The sequence below is a fragment of the Ischnura elegans genome, chromosome 1 (assembly GCF_921293095.1).
Source record: "Ischnura elegans chromosome 1, ioIscEleg1.1, whole genome shotgun sequence".
NCBI classification, from domain to species: Eukaryota; Metazoa; Arthropoda; class Insecta; order Odonata; family Coenagrionidae; genus Ischnura; species Ischnura elegans.
The window spans coordinates 39,908,711-39,923,856 of NC_060246.1; the positions used below are offsets into that span (position 1 = coordinate 39,908,711).

Sequence of the window (15,146 nt, forward strand, 5' to 3'; positions counted from 1 at the left end):
GGAAGTACGATTTCCGCATTTAAATGGTGCCTGAGATCAGGGGCGCAGCTAGGAATTAAGGCTAGGGGGGTTCCAGGCGCAAAACACTGAGGTGTCTGAGGGTGTGGAATACCCGCTAGGATAAGCGGGAGGTGCGGGGGCCCTCCCCTAGAAAATTTTTCATATAAATGGCTTGAAATGGTGAGTTTTACGGCCATCTGAGGGATATTTTATTAATATTTACATTATTATATAAGTAATATTAATCCAATTAAGTGAAATGGATTAAACTTAAAAATTTATCTCAGCTCTGGGGGGGTTTTATCCCCCAAAACCCCCCCTCGCTGCGCCACTGCCTGAGATGGTTCCCAGTAGAGGCAACAGCCAAGACTCTTTCCATCCTCCTATTCCTTTAACCAGCTTTTTGACACCACACTTTAAGACTTTAAAATTTTTAAGGTATTTAACGGTCATTTCCACAGATTTTTCCTCTCCTTCGTCTTTCTCCCGCGGATTAGTGGCGGATCCATAGGAGGGTAGGGGCATAGCCCTCCCTGGGGGATCCAATTAACACTAGATAAAATAGCAATATTGTTCGGTCCCCACTACTGCTGATAAATCCTGGATCCGCTACAACCGTGAATTGATATGGATGTCAGTAACCCCACTGTGCTTTCAAGCCCTGAAGATCTACTGGCTGGATTGGGCATATGGATAACCAAGTCTTTCGGGAAGACCAAAAATAAGAAATATTCGCGCAAAATTTAAATTAGCTCGTTTTCTGGTCCATTAATCATAAAAAGTAGCTTCTTGACCGACATTTCATCCTTGATTAAAATTTTAATAGATAAGGTCGTCTCCACTACCCAAGAATCCATAACTATTTTGGAATCTAACTTTTGGTTACTCCAACTGTATAAAAGCTACTCACTTTACCGGCGAATTTTATAATGGCATACGACATAAGCTGTCAAATTACTGGTAAGATAAGTAACCGTAGTAGCAATGCTCGGCTTTTTTTCCATGACCAACATTTTCCGATTCACTTTTCCACTCCTAGCATTTTGGCGACAGTAAGAGGCACAAAAGCATGTCACTAAAGTCTTATATATATATTCAATCATTTCACAGGTGATATTAGTTCAAACTTCACTCAAGCCCCAATGATAAGCAAATGAAGGGGCGCAGGGCTGGCCAAAGGGAACTATTTCATTAAAATTTTGTTTGTTTGAAATTACCAAATGACCGAAACAAGGTGATTGAGCAAGTGGCAGACCAAAATGTCATATCATTTGAACAATATGGTGCAGGAAATTTCGTTGAAGGTCAAGGTATACGGCATATATTTTAGCCATTCGTTTTTTGAACTTGGCGAAGACTAATGATTTCATAAGTTATAAATGAGAAACAAAAATAAGAGCCGCTACTAAATGAAAGAATGATTTCTGAAAAGCCAATTATTATACAAATTTTGCTGATTTCTTTCCTGATGAAGCTGGGCAATCGTTACACATGAGGTACAGAGAAATCATTAAAAAAGATGAGAAAGGAAATTAATTAGGAAGAAAAATGAAAGGTCAAGGCCATTGATAGAAGATATGAAGAAAACGAGTGAATGAGGCGGCAGTAATGAATAAACCGCGACATTAATTTACAAGGATTTCACTCGTTTACAGTGGAGTAGAAGAGAACGAAATACGGCGAACGGAGTGAGTAGCTCCGTTATCTCAAGAGTGATAAGAGAGCAAACAAAAACTGAACGCAAGATTCCGCGAGATGATATCGCGAGATGACATTTATCAATGAAAATTATTACCTCAGCGCAGTTCCTAGCGTGTTTGTTTACTTCTGCAGGTGAGCAACGCAAACTTCTATCCCTCGTTCCCTTCCCAGCATTTCATTGATTGTTGACATAATACAGAAATTGACAAATTTGGTATCACCACTTTTTTAATCGACTGACAGTAACTATTTTAAGAGACACAAGCCCCATTTAAGAAAAAATGTCACTACCACAGTTTGATTTTGTTCGTTCGCTGCCGATGAAGCAGATGATAATCCCAGATACATTTCTCCCGACGCTGGGATTGGGATCTCTGTACAAGACGGGCGATCAAGCCACCATCGAGGGATTCCGTAGTTCACTAGGAGAATGTGTATGCGATTTGAAACGATATAACATGCTGTTGTCAAAGCTATTTTCAGCGCCAGAATGCTTTGTATTCATGTCCAAAAATGAATAAGTGTTACATTTCAGCACCGAAGGAAGCGCGGCGGCCTCATGCAAAGCCCATTTTGCTCTAAGCCTGGATTTCTGCCAGGGGTTAAGAGACAACGGCGGCTAAGATCGTATGAAATACCACCTACATCGAACACAGACACTGTGAGGCGGAAGGAAATTGAAGACTTTTTCGAGGTAGGCTTCAATAATAAAAGGTTTAACGATAGAACATCAAAATAAATATCATCATTTGCCAGTTTCCACACACTTTCTGTTCACTTACGGAGTTACCATTCTTTCGATTCTAAACGCAACATTTTTCAATTACCTAAACACCACGTATCTGGGTTGCGTTATTACCGTTGATTTGTAAGAATCCCCGCGAGGAATTTCAATGAAATATGGGGCCCTCAACCCAAAATTAAAGAAATATCGATAAAAACAGTTTGATAAAATTTTATTTCGAAAAATAAAAGGTAAATTTGTTTGGGAAAAGTAGTAATCGTGAGCTTTCAGAAAACGATTTTTGTTAATCCAATCCTAACTCACAGACTACCAAAAATACGGGAATTAATTGTTATTGGCCCCTCTAAGCGCTTATTACTAGAGCAATGAAAGTGAACGGAATACCTGTGAGTGAAAATTGTAAAAATAATTCTTATTTAGACCGGGAGACGCAAATAATACAACAGAGCTTTCAAATTTCTGTTGTAACATATAGGTAATGCCATTGACAACATCTGTAAATAGTCATGGTTTTTATCCATACGTAGCATTACGTAAAGCATTTGTACTGGTGAAAGGGTTTGACAAAAAAACTATAAATAACTTCTGATGGTAGAGGAAAGTCAGAGACATATTCAGACATAATTTAGGGGTGTAAAACTTATGTAGGCAATACGCAATACATGGTTGGGCAACACTGAGGACACAATAAAAAAGATAATTTTAGTTCCTCTACGCAGGGCTTTAGTAGATCGGGCGGGGAACAACCTTAGAGAATTTTCGCCCGACTTGGACAACTTGAAATGCAAACATTTTACACTTGTGTTCATCATACCTCCCCTCCAGTAACGTATACTTGTTGCCAGACCTGACAACCTGTCTGTTACCCCTGGTCAATAGTCCTGGCTAAGGCCCTGCCTCTCGGTGAAATATTTAGTATTCTTTGTTCAATTTTGTACCTGTTTTCCAATGAAAGGTTTCCAGGTCAAGGACCTTGGTACAAAAATTTTCTCTTGCATTTTGGGGAGGGATTCTCCCCTTCCCATCCTCATAGATTCCTAATACTAGAAAGATAAAGGTTTACATAAAAGGGCATAGTCTGTGGGCAGTTAAATTGTGACTTCTGAGCACTCTAAGCGAGGGTTTGTGGTGTGGGAGTGACAAAAAATATTTCACTTGTGAAGGGTAAGGTTTACCAAAAAAGCATTCAAAAGAGAGTGAATTTTCGAATGGGTAAAGATTTACATACTTAAAATTACCTTACTCTGGTGAGAGTCAAGGAGGGGAGACAAAAAATCTATTAGGAACAGTAGGCAGTGTTAACATCAAAAGTGCTTGAAAAATTTGGCCTAGAAGATATGGCCACAAGATCAACTCTTCTCTAACTGCATTATCTGCAGTGCATTGGTGGAATAGCACAATCAGAGCAAAATGGATGAAATCAGGAAATAATCAAATTTTGAAATTCATTGTAGAATAAAAAAAACTACAGTAAGAAAGTAAAACTCGCGGCTGAGCTTAAAGCCACCGAGTGCGTCCACCGGGTTGCGGATGGTGGGTCGACCTTTAGATATAGAGGTTAGCTGCGAGATAAGCGAGTTCTCTCGTCGAATAAGCAGTCGTGGACAAAAAGCGGCCGTATTCTGAGGGGGTATTGGGCTACCCTTGGGTAAGGTAGACCATTTAAAAGATACCAAAACCTGTGAAGATACTGTGACTTGGCGACTGGGGGCCGCTAATAATTATGCCTCTCATCACCCGGGGGAGAGGGCAGCAGCTCTTCTTCACATGTGCGAAGGTGGAGACCATACTGGTCGGTACAGCGACACACATTCCACTACGGGCGTGGTAACATTTACTTTAACGGCTGTAGTACTGCGATGTGGAAGGCAAGGGGAAACCACCACATTATCATCCCGAGGAGTCACAGCTACTCCACTCAATTTATATAATGACATGATGGAATTCTCTCGGGTAAAATATTCCGGAGGTAAACTAGTCCCCCATTCGGATCTCCGGGCGGGGACTACTCGAGAGGGTACATCGGTCAAACGAGATAGAATGTTACAGATAGGAACATGGAACGTCAGATCACTTCATACCTGCAGTAAGCTAGAGAACTTGAAGGTGGAGATGCGAAGAATGATCCTCGATGTATTAGGCATCAGCGAAATGAAGTGGCCCCAGGAAGGAGACTTTTGGAGTGGAAGCTACAGAATGATACACACGGTATCGCTAAATGGTAATGCTGGAGTAGGCATAATGCTTAGAAAGAGCGCCGGGGTGCGTGTTAAAAGCTACCTGCAGTTTAATGAAAGGATAGTAATGGTGAAGATAGATACTAAACCCGTAGCTACTGTAGTGGTACAGGTTTACATGCCTACGTCAGATTATGAAGACGAAGAAGTAGAAGATGTCTACCAAGATATAGCGGAAGTTATCAAGCAGGTAAGAGGGGAAGAAAATCTTATTATTTTAGGTGACTGGAACGCTGTCGTCGGCAAAGGTCAAGACGGAATAATAACTGGGAAATATGGGTTGGGTAACCAAAATGAAAGAGGAGAAAGGCTACTTGAATTCTGCACGGAGCACATGCTAGTGGTTGCCAACACTTTATTCAAAAATCCCCTGCGAAGAAGATACACGTGGAAGATGCCAGGAGACCGTAGAAGATTCCAAATCGACTACAATCTAGTGAAACAAAGATTCAGGAACCAGGTGAAGGACTGCAAAAGCTATCCAGGGGCAGATATCGATAGTGACCATAACCTAGTTATGACGAAATGCCACCTTAAATTTAAAAAGTTGAAGAAAGCCGTGAAAAACATATGGCAAGTTGAAAAATTGAGGGAGGTTCAGCATCAACTGGCTTTTAAAGAGGCTGTAGAAAATAAAATAGGGGAGGATACGACCAACAAACCAATGGAAGAGAGTTGGAAAACCATTAGAAGTTCTTGGTAAAAGAAGAGTCGTTATGAAAAAACCATGGATCACGCAGGAAGTATTAGATCTCATTGAAGAAAGAAGAAAATACAAGGCTGCGAAAACAGAGGAAGGACAGAATCGTTACAAGAGGATAAGGAACGAAATATGTCGTAAAGCGCGGAAGGCTGGAGAAACATGGATGAAAAGCATTTGCGAAGACGTGCAAAACAATCTTAAACATGGAAAAGTAGAGGCCGCTTATAGGATAGTGAGGAACCACTTTAAGGAAAGGGGCGTAAGATGTAATACCCTTAGGGACAAAAACGGAGAACTATTGATTGAAAACGAAGAAAAAGGGAAGAGATGGAAGGAATACCTGGAAGATTTGTACAAAGGAAGTCACCTCAGAACGAATGCTATCGAAAACGAGAGGGAAGTGGATGCCGATGACATGGGAGCCCCAATTTTAAGATTGGAATTTGATGCGGCTGTAAGAGACCTCAGGATAAATAAAGCGTCTGGCATTGATGACATTCCTGCAGAACTAATCAAAATTCAGGAGAGAAGACGTTGAACCAGCTATACAAAATCATTAGTGAAATGTATACGACAGGTGAGATACCAAAGGATTTCGAGAGGAACATTATAATCCCTATTCCTAAGAAGAAAAGAGCGGAGAAGTGCGAAGATTTTAGGACCATAAGCCTTACTACACATGCATCAAAGATACTGACAAGGATCATCTATAGAAGAATAGAACGAAAAGCAGAAGAGTACTTGGATGAGGACCAATTTGGATTCAGAAAAAACAAAGGCACAAGGGAAGCAATATTGGCCCTAAGACTGCTCATAGAAAAGAGAATGGAAAAGAACAAGCCAACATTCATTGCATTTGCGGACTTAGAGAAAGCATTTGACAACGTGGATTGGAGCACAATGCTTGGAATCCTAAAGGAAATTGGGGTTCTTTATAATGACAGAAGAATCATCCACAGTTTATACAAAAACCAAGTAGCCGTGATAAAATCAGGGCCCAGCTGTGAAGAAGCAAGAATTAGGAAAGGAGTGCGACAAGGCTGTACATTGTCACCCGTAATTTTCAACGTTTACATTGAAAAAGCCATTAATGAAATCAAAGAAAAGGAATTGGGAGTGAATATCCATGGAGAAAAAACTAGCATGCTAAGATTTGCCGATGACATAGCCGTTATAGCAGAAACAGAGAAGGATTTGAGATCTAATTAGAAAAGTTTCAAGTCTACGATTAAACTTTTACTCAATGCAGTTGCCAAAAGGAAAGAGAATTCAGCTTTTTATCTGGGGGCTCCAGATTTGAAAGTGCTCATACACGCTTGGAGGGGAGGTAAGTGTGCAAGCATGGGTTGGCGGAATGGTTAACAAAGGAGGTGGTGGGAGGGAAGAGGGGTGGAGTATTGTGGAGCATTTGATACAATGTATGTGAAACGAAACTCACTGCACTTTACATTAGGGACGAGGGACAAAAGGCACTGGAGGAGGATTAACACTAGGTTTAGGGAGATGCGGAAGTGTTTTGGTCAAGGTTGATGCAATATTGTCCTGAGTCCCTCCTGCAACTTGATGTCAGTCAATAATGACGTAGACCATAGTGAACGTACGACATATTTAGCTGGTTCCATTGGATTATTTTTTATGGAGAGGGCTTTACAAAACATTTTAGGATTTTTTTTCCTTACAAAATTGTCCATGGAATTTTTTTTTGCAATTCCGCTTAATCAAGAAACATGTGCCTGGGAATTGATTCCGTTTCTGCATTTGACAGTTTCCGTTTAACAGAGGGCGCCAATGCATGTAAAACCCTATTGTGACCGCCAGGACCAACAAAATTTTCCGGGTTCCCGCTTAAACAACTGACACAAGTTCTGACTTATAACCTAAGAATTTAAGATATGTACTTTCCACCCCTGAACGTTGCCAATTCTTCACAAGGGCACAGTTTAAATTTTAGAAGTAGTTCCTTTGAAGCAAACTAATTAGTGTTATGTTTTATTTGCAAGAACTTCACATTCAACTGAATTTTTCATTGGGCTAATATTTATTACAATTTGTACATTTCTATGCAAAAAAAGACATTTCAGTATCACAGGGAACAGAGTAAAGACTGCTTTGGAATACTCCACCCTCTTCAGTATTACCAAAAGGAAGAATATCTCTACCAAGACCCACCGAGCCTAACAAGGTAAGATTTACAACCATCAATGTGGATATTTTTATAATTTTTTTTTTACAAAATATGAGTAATAATAGGCATGAATAATTAAAATTGCTTTAAAATAATCGTAAGGCATTACATTTGATAATTGTTACTGCTAAATTTCGATCAGTCACACTGATGACACATTGTTCAAAATTTCTTAAATGCTAATGATATAAGTTTGCCACTCATGCATAACATAGTGACACCTTCCCCACAAAATTTATCTATACTGGAATACGTATGATAAAGGTGAGCAAAGTTATTACATGCATTTCAGTTCCTTAAACGGAATAGGAAAATAAACACCACATGACATTACCATAAGAATCTCGGAACCCCAGTATTAGTTGCACCTAAAGCCCCTCCTAGCCTTATTTCCTAGCTGCGCCCCTGATTCAGTATTTAATCTACTTCCCCTAAAAAATAATTAACATTCATGATTTCATTTTCAAAGATTCTTAGGTTGTTCACTTCATGATCTAAAGAAATTTGGAGGTGGGATTGCACCACTGGCACCATACATGCTCATCCTGTGACTTCAAAGGTGTACTCACTTATTTCTTTGACTTCACATCCTTCTCGAGGGACCACTACATGAGGGGGGAGATAAGGTCTTCCAATCACAAAAGAGACCTACTAAAAATGCACTGCCCAACTGCGTACCTGAAATAGTTATATAACTATCGATAAGAATATAGAGTAGTTAATTAACCCTTTTACCGTCAGCCCATTGCAGGTGGGATGTACTAAGACTGCCAAGGCTATTTTCGGGAATTTGCAAAATTTCAGATTTTAAAATTTTTCAGCTACTTTATTTTATTTAATGCGTCTAAATTTTTTCCCAATAGAGTGGTATCCTATCATTTTTTTATTGCCTTAATCGAAAGATTATGACTCCTGGAGAACGTATTTCACGCTTTTTGATTTTAATTAACGATATCTATTTTTCGCGATTAATTGAAAAGTGAAAATTTTCAAGTGCGTGAAATCGCGACGGCTAAGTATGAATGCTGGGGAAACCCCATGTGATGTCGTTCTGGTTCCCTCTGCCGCAAGTGAGGTGACCTTGGGGCGAGGCTCTGAGCACTGATACGACGCATGATGCTAGCAGGTAGCAGAGTACCATGATAGCTGGTAGCGCTTGGCTTAAATAAGGATTATTAATACCTTATCAAACGAGGAAAGCTTTCCGACCTTAGCCAGTTTTAATAGGTGATTATTAAGACATGTTTCCCTGAGCTCTGTGCCTCATGCATGCATTGGTAATCTCAGACGATGTAAAACTCCTATCCACTCGTATAGAAACTAGGTACCTGTGACGTCACGTGGAGTGGAATCGCATGGGCACCAATCTGGCCTTTTTCAAATGTGGTTAAAATTGACCCTTGCCATTCGTCTAAACCGGCATTTCTAAAACCAAATAACTTGTATATCATGAATACACTAATGGTGGGTAACGAATCACAGTCAATTCCTCTCGTTTTCTTTGATAAAGGAAACTACCCAATTCTTAAGAAATATTTATATCTTAAAACCAGAGATAGATTATGGGGGTTACTTAAATTACAGCCATTGAAAAGTCCACAATCACAAAAAAAGTGAAATCATTTGGGCCGATAAATCGGCCCCTGGCAGTTTTCGCTCAACCAGCAAGGGCCGATACATCAGCCCGGTGTTAGTAAAAGGGTTAAATAAGAAAGAAAAAAAAATACTATGGAACATAATGGATGAGTCAAATGTGAATGACCTTTCAAGAAATACTTGCACAAAAATACATCATCTTAAATAAATATGTAGAAATGTAGTAAATAGGAGGAAGGCACCATATTGAACTAATGCCCTGGAGACACACATATGACTCCATCACTGTCTCTGTTTAGGGTACAGCATTTTACAGGTTTCAGCTTAGAACAGTTTTTAATTTTCCAATGGATTTCCCCAGATCAATTCTGATATTTATATGAGCTTAAAGATACCTCCACCTAAAATTTCATCAATTGATTGATGCGGCAGAACCCAAAAAATGGAGAAATACAAAAATGAAGGGCAGGACCAACAAGTTTATTGAAAAAAGGAAAATATAAAATTATTAGATAGATTTAAAATTAAATATTAGAGGAAGACAGAACAAATTCATATCACCCATATTTCAAGTAATAGGTATGCATTCATCATTATTATAATTAATTAGGAAGTTTCATTATTGGGTAGGTGGTATGCACTGGATTATATACTTAGCATCACAAACTCCTCCACTTCAATATGTCTCTCTTTCAAGAAAAAATGGAGGGAAATACTCGAAGCAGCTCCTTGCAACTACAAATTTGAGCCCATTAAGGAAAAAATTCATTCCAAGCAGTGGGAGAGGTAGAGCCTGGAGAGTCATACATTGATGAATCAGATATCATACATGTAAAGATGTACCACAGGGGTGTGGTAGCCTATAGTGGGTTGAGCCCTTCAGTGGCGCAGCGAGGGGGGGGGGTTTTGGGGGATAAAACCCCCCCTAGAGCTCAGAGAAATTTTTAAGTTTAATCCATTTTACTTATTTGGATCAATATCACTTATAGAATAGTGTTAGGATTAATCAAATATCCCTCAGGAAGCCGTAAAAATTGCCATTTTGAACCATTTTTCTTAAAATTTTTCTGGAGGAGGGCCCCCGCAACTCCCACTTACCCTGGCGTGTATGCAATACCCCCACACGTGTAAGTATTAGTTGTGCCTAAAACCCCCCCTAGCCTTAATTCCTGGCTGCGCCCCTGGAGCCCTTGGCTGCTGATCAGGTTCAAATGAAATTCAAATACCTGTGGCTTAATCCAAGGTGAACTTTACCATCACCAACCAAAACCTTATGATGGAATCACTGAGTGATAGATATATTATCTCAGAAAACCTCTGACAAGAGGTTTTAGAATTGAGATAAAGAAGAGATTGTCGAGGATGTGTAAGGAGAATTAAAAATATGTACATTTGTAGGACGGATGAATTTTTGATGGAGGTGAAAGTGGGGAAACAATAACAGTATTAAATACAAATGGAAGGAAACAGTAGATTTGAAAATATGCAAAATACAGTGGTGATGCAAATAGAAACTTCAAGACAGGACGATTTACTCAAACTGTTTTATGAGGTAAAACATAGAGGACGAGATTACAAACTATTGATCAGGGCTAGTTGTACGGAACTGATACATACTTAAACAAACAGTAGTGGAATTTAACAGATTTTGAGATAATTTTGCAGTTTCAAGTAATTAGAAGCGTACACATCATCAATGACAGACACAAGTGGAAAGAGAACAGAAAAAATGAAAATAGAAACTAAGAATATAAAAACTCTCATACTGAATCAAGAACAGAATAGGAGAGGATGGGACTAAGAAAAGAATAGGAAGATATGCACTAGGTAAAATGGAGAAAAAAACTCCACATTCTTATAGAAAGAACATAAATACAGCCTTAATAATAATTCAAGTTAGATATAACTGACGATGCAGATGGACATGGAAAAGGCCAAGAGGAACAAATGGATTTGAAACAGAGGATACAACAGTGGGCCAGAGATTTTGGAGCAGTGAAAATCATCACAAACTCTCTCAATTTTTCAGGGGAAGATGGGAGTTCAGATTATTATCTTTTTTCATAAAATAAGAGGCTAGATTTTAATGCCTTATATGTCATGGTAAGGTAACAAATAAGGCACTCCACTACATTTGACCATGGAAAAATTTTTGATGACTGTTACCAAGGGTAAATTATGCCAAAAATAAATGTGTATCAAGTACTTGTGGTATCCACGATTATTACAAATAATTGCTAAGCAAACTTCATTTTAATTTTTTTGCAGCTTATACATGCTATACCCCCATCGCTATGTTGGATATCGACAGCCAGCTATCGCAGAACATGATTTTAGAAGCAAACTTGTACCATCATCTATGACCCCATATAAGCATCTGGCTGGGAGAACTTCAAGACAAAAGGATACAGCATGGATTCGCTAATGTCTAGTTACATATGTTTTTCCTCATGAATATAGTTTTGAATGAAAACATTAAAAGTTAATAATTGCTATTTTATTTTGAATTAATTCCCTCCATTCGATCCATGATATGATTAATTCCCCAGGGAGAAGACAATATCCATCAGATACCTATCTAAATCGGGTTGATATATTTAAAACACACATTGTTATTATAGGTACTCCTATTGTCTTAATTGACTTCCAACTACCGTTGCCGAAATATTTGTCTGCTAGAAACAGTTCCCGTGGAATTAAAACACCACAAGCACTTGGGATTGGCTACAACCGTTTTCGGGTTGTAGGAGCTTAGAATTTTTCATACAAACGTCACTTCTGCCGCATCGGTCCTCTCCGACCCCGACAGATGTCCTCACTGCCTAGTGGTGTCCCTCTGTACCTGGAGTTCTGGACCACCATTTCTACCATACCCATATTAATTATTTTCTAATTCCATGAGCACTGGATTGAGGAACACTACATTTGCCATTTTCACTCCCTGCCTATTGGTAAAAGTTGCTAACCTAGTTTTAGCTGAGATAGCCCCTAACCCCATTTATGGGAGATAATTATACAAATTACACCCTATAAAAATGATGCTATATTCCAGGTTATTACATAGTAATCTGAGGAAATTTTTTTATTTTCATCGTCGTCGGTCCCGTGTTCGTGCTAGCAGTTTATTTTTAATTAGACTCACTCCACCAGAGATTTATGCTGGAATACGTGAGGATGTGCGGGACAGTTTGCCGCCAAGCGTTAGTTTTCTGGGTGTTTCAATTACGTTCTCCGCTTTCAAAATGGGACTAAAACGAAACCTAGATATTTTGCGATTTAATTTACGTTTCGCAGTCATCATCGGACGTCGATATCGTGTAAACCTCCGCTTCTTCGCCATCAATTTCCTCGATCTCCATTTTAACTTCCGGAAGTAAGGACGCCTTCTCTTCAAAATACGCACCATTACAATTGACGACTTCTAACCTACAGAGAAGAGCATCATCATTAATATTAAAATCATTACTTACAAAAATTACAGGTTGCCGCCATGTAACAACTTGCCCAGCTGTGAATTTTTGAGGGGCGCGAAATGATAATCCTTCAAGCAGCCTTTTCAACATGCTTACGCAATGAAAATTAATTTCAAATTCTTCAAAAACAATAATTTTGTGAAAATTAACATCCAAATCACCAAAAGCAAACTTTCCAACATCAGGATAATAAACATATTTCATATTTTCTCTACCAATTAACCTAGCTATAAATGTACTCTTTCCACAATTTTTTTCACCATACAAATATAAATTCTTTTGTTTATGATACCAACCTTTAATTTTTAAGTTCCACCAACTCGAACAACGGTCGGCCCAATCACAATGCGATAAATGATATTCCTTAAAACACCGAAATGGACATGGAAATGGACAATCAAATAGAAATGCGGAATCTGGATTGATATTAAACTCTGTAGCTTTGGATATAAGAAAACCATTTGCTTCTTATTAACATATACATTTTATGTTGCCCATTTGCGACCTACTCTAGTGCCAAGATAGACTTAGGTAGTAATCTTTTAGGGTAGATTTAACTCATTGTGTAAAAAATGAGGGAAATTTGTTACAATAGTGTGCCTTTAACCCTTTTTCAAATGCCAGAAATGTACCACCATAAGTTTATTAACCAGGGAAACAAATACCAGAAATTTCTGTCGAAGATTCTCCTATGCAAACAAATGAATGTCATATATATCTGGCACCTTGCTTTCCCCTTTCATGTAAGTCGCAGCTACATGCAAAAGTTAACTTGCATAAAAAAAAAAGTTGAGATTCGGGACCCTATATGCAGCGTGGGTCAGGCCTTGCCCTCGAAATCCAGGAGGAACCTGGACCCCTCATCTTACATTACTCCTCTTTGCTGTTAGGAACTGTAGTCATACATTTGTATATTCAGGGATTTTGCAAACAAAATTATGTTTCCGTTCTAAAAAAAATATATATGTACTAAGAGTTGAATTTTTTTATCTTTTGAGGAGGATTAGCCATTAATAAATGAAATTCTACCATAAATATTAACTGGTGCCTTGATTTCAGTACACGCATCATACCAGCACTTGATAATGCATACCAAAAATGGTTAGTTCACTGTTTTATTGTAAAATGTGTGAAATTTCATTCAAATATTCTTTTTGTCGATTTGCTATAACGTGTATTTCCTTGTGCTGTCACCATAAAATCATATTTCCCATCTGGGCTTTGCACAGGCAGTGGCAAAGTTAAAACTATTATCTTTTGTTTTATACAGAGCGCCCGCGGTGATGTGTACTTTCCAAACGAAAGCACGATAGTCCTAGCTGTGAACGACAATGAGGTCTTCTAACAAGTAAATGTTTAATTCTAGAAATACATTTCAAATGAATATATACTTAATGAGGTTTCTCACCGGGTTTGGAGTCTTTAAGGAGTTTTTTAGGACCACATTTTCAGAATGGAAATGATTGATGCATTAAATCCATACATATTGATCCTAGTAAACCTTCGTTTAAAATTTGACAATGCTCAGAACAATACAAAGAATGCAATAAAAATTCTGCAATAAAAGAGCAAGAAACAGCTATACATGAAGCAAATACATATAAACAAACCATAAGTTGACTGGAAACCAATGCCACTGGTAGGGTTTAAAACCCAGAAAGGAGGGAGCCCAACTACCCTCAGAGTCTGAGATAATGCAGAGTAACTGTTGAGAGGGGTCGAAAAAGGTCGGAGGAGAGCAAGTGTGATTACCTGGAAAACCCTTCTCAATGGGTGTCCTACAAAAATACTCCTTATAGAGGGGACAGACTTGAGGCTCAGTTCAACAGTCATGCCAAGGATTCTCGAAAGGGTAAAACAAGTGAAAGGTTTCGAAATTCGTGTATCGGAGGCGCACATGATAGCTGAAAAATGTAGATTCTTCTGGAAAGCATTGGATTAGTTTTGATTTTTTGGCTTCGTCATGAGTTTACACGTACTACAGATTGTTTTTTCAATAAATTTCGCGTTAAAATATATCAGAAAACGGCAAAAACTTTTTGCATTACTGTAAAAAAATAAAATTTTCTAAACTTTTACACAAACAAATGGAATATTTTTATCCACAATAGCAACTACTGAAGTGGTCTATACCGTCTATACTATACTAAGGTCACTCCGAGACATAAAATTGTTTGATGCAATAAAAACAAGTAAAACTAAGATTAATAAAAAGAGTGAGTATAAAATGACTTGAAAATAAATTACTATCCAAAATTCTAAAAAAATCATATTGCTACCTCACAATAAGAATATCTTCAAACCATGCATGCTTTCATGTATAAACACGCTTGTTAACACATTATTCTAGGTCCAATACCGTAATATACCTATTTCCTCGCCAATAAAACTTACCTTTTTTATAAAAATAGGGAGATAATTATAGTATTCTCTTTGAATATCAGCGGAGGATATCATTATAGGTAATTAGTTTTCAACATTTGCATCACGAAGGAAAGAGATTTTT

At 38.3% G+C, this 15,146-nt stretch overlaps 1 protein-coding gene and 1 long non-coding RNA gene across 2 annotated transcripts; one reads left to right on the forward strand and one right to left on the reverse strand.

Moving 5' to 3' along the window:
- The first annotated feature begins 1,843 nt into the window (after positions 1–1,843).
- LOC124159278 lies at positions 1,844–11,662 on the forward strand. Its single transcript, XM_046534983.1, has 4 exons — positions 1,844–2,135; positions 2,237–2,395; positions 7,459–7,568; positions 11,436–11,662. The coding sequence occupies exons 1-4, from the start codon at positions 1,983–1,985 to the stop codon at positions 11,590–11,592; spliced, it is 579 nt and encodes a 192-aa protein (XP_046390939.1). The 5' UTR covers positions 1,844–1,982; the 3' UTR covers positions 11,593–11,662.
- On the reverse strand, positions 7,462–15,118 carry LOC124159289. The gene is made up of 3 exons (XR_006864937.1): positions 15,035–15,118; positions 8,141–8,249; positions 7,462–7,560 (listed from the first exon to the last, which is right to left on the reverse strand). It is a non-coding gene; the product is annotated as an uncharacterized LOC124159289 (long non-coding RNA).
- Positions 15,119–15,146: the final 28 nt, after the last annotated feature.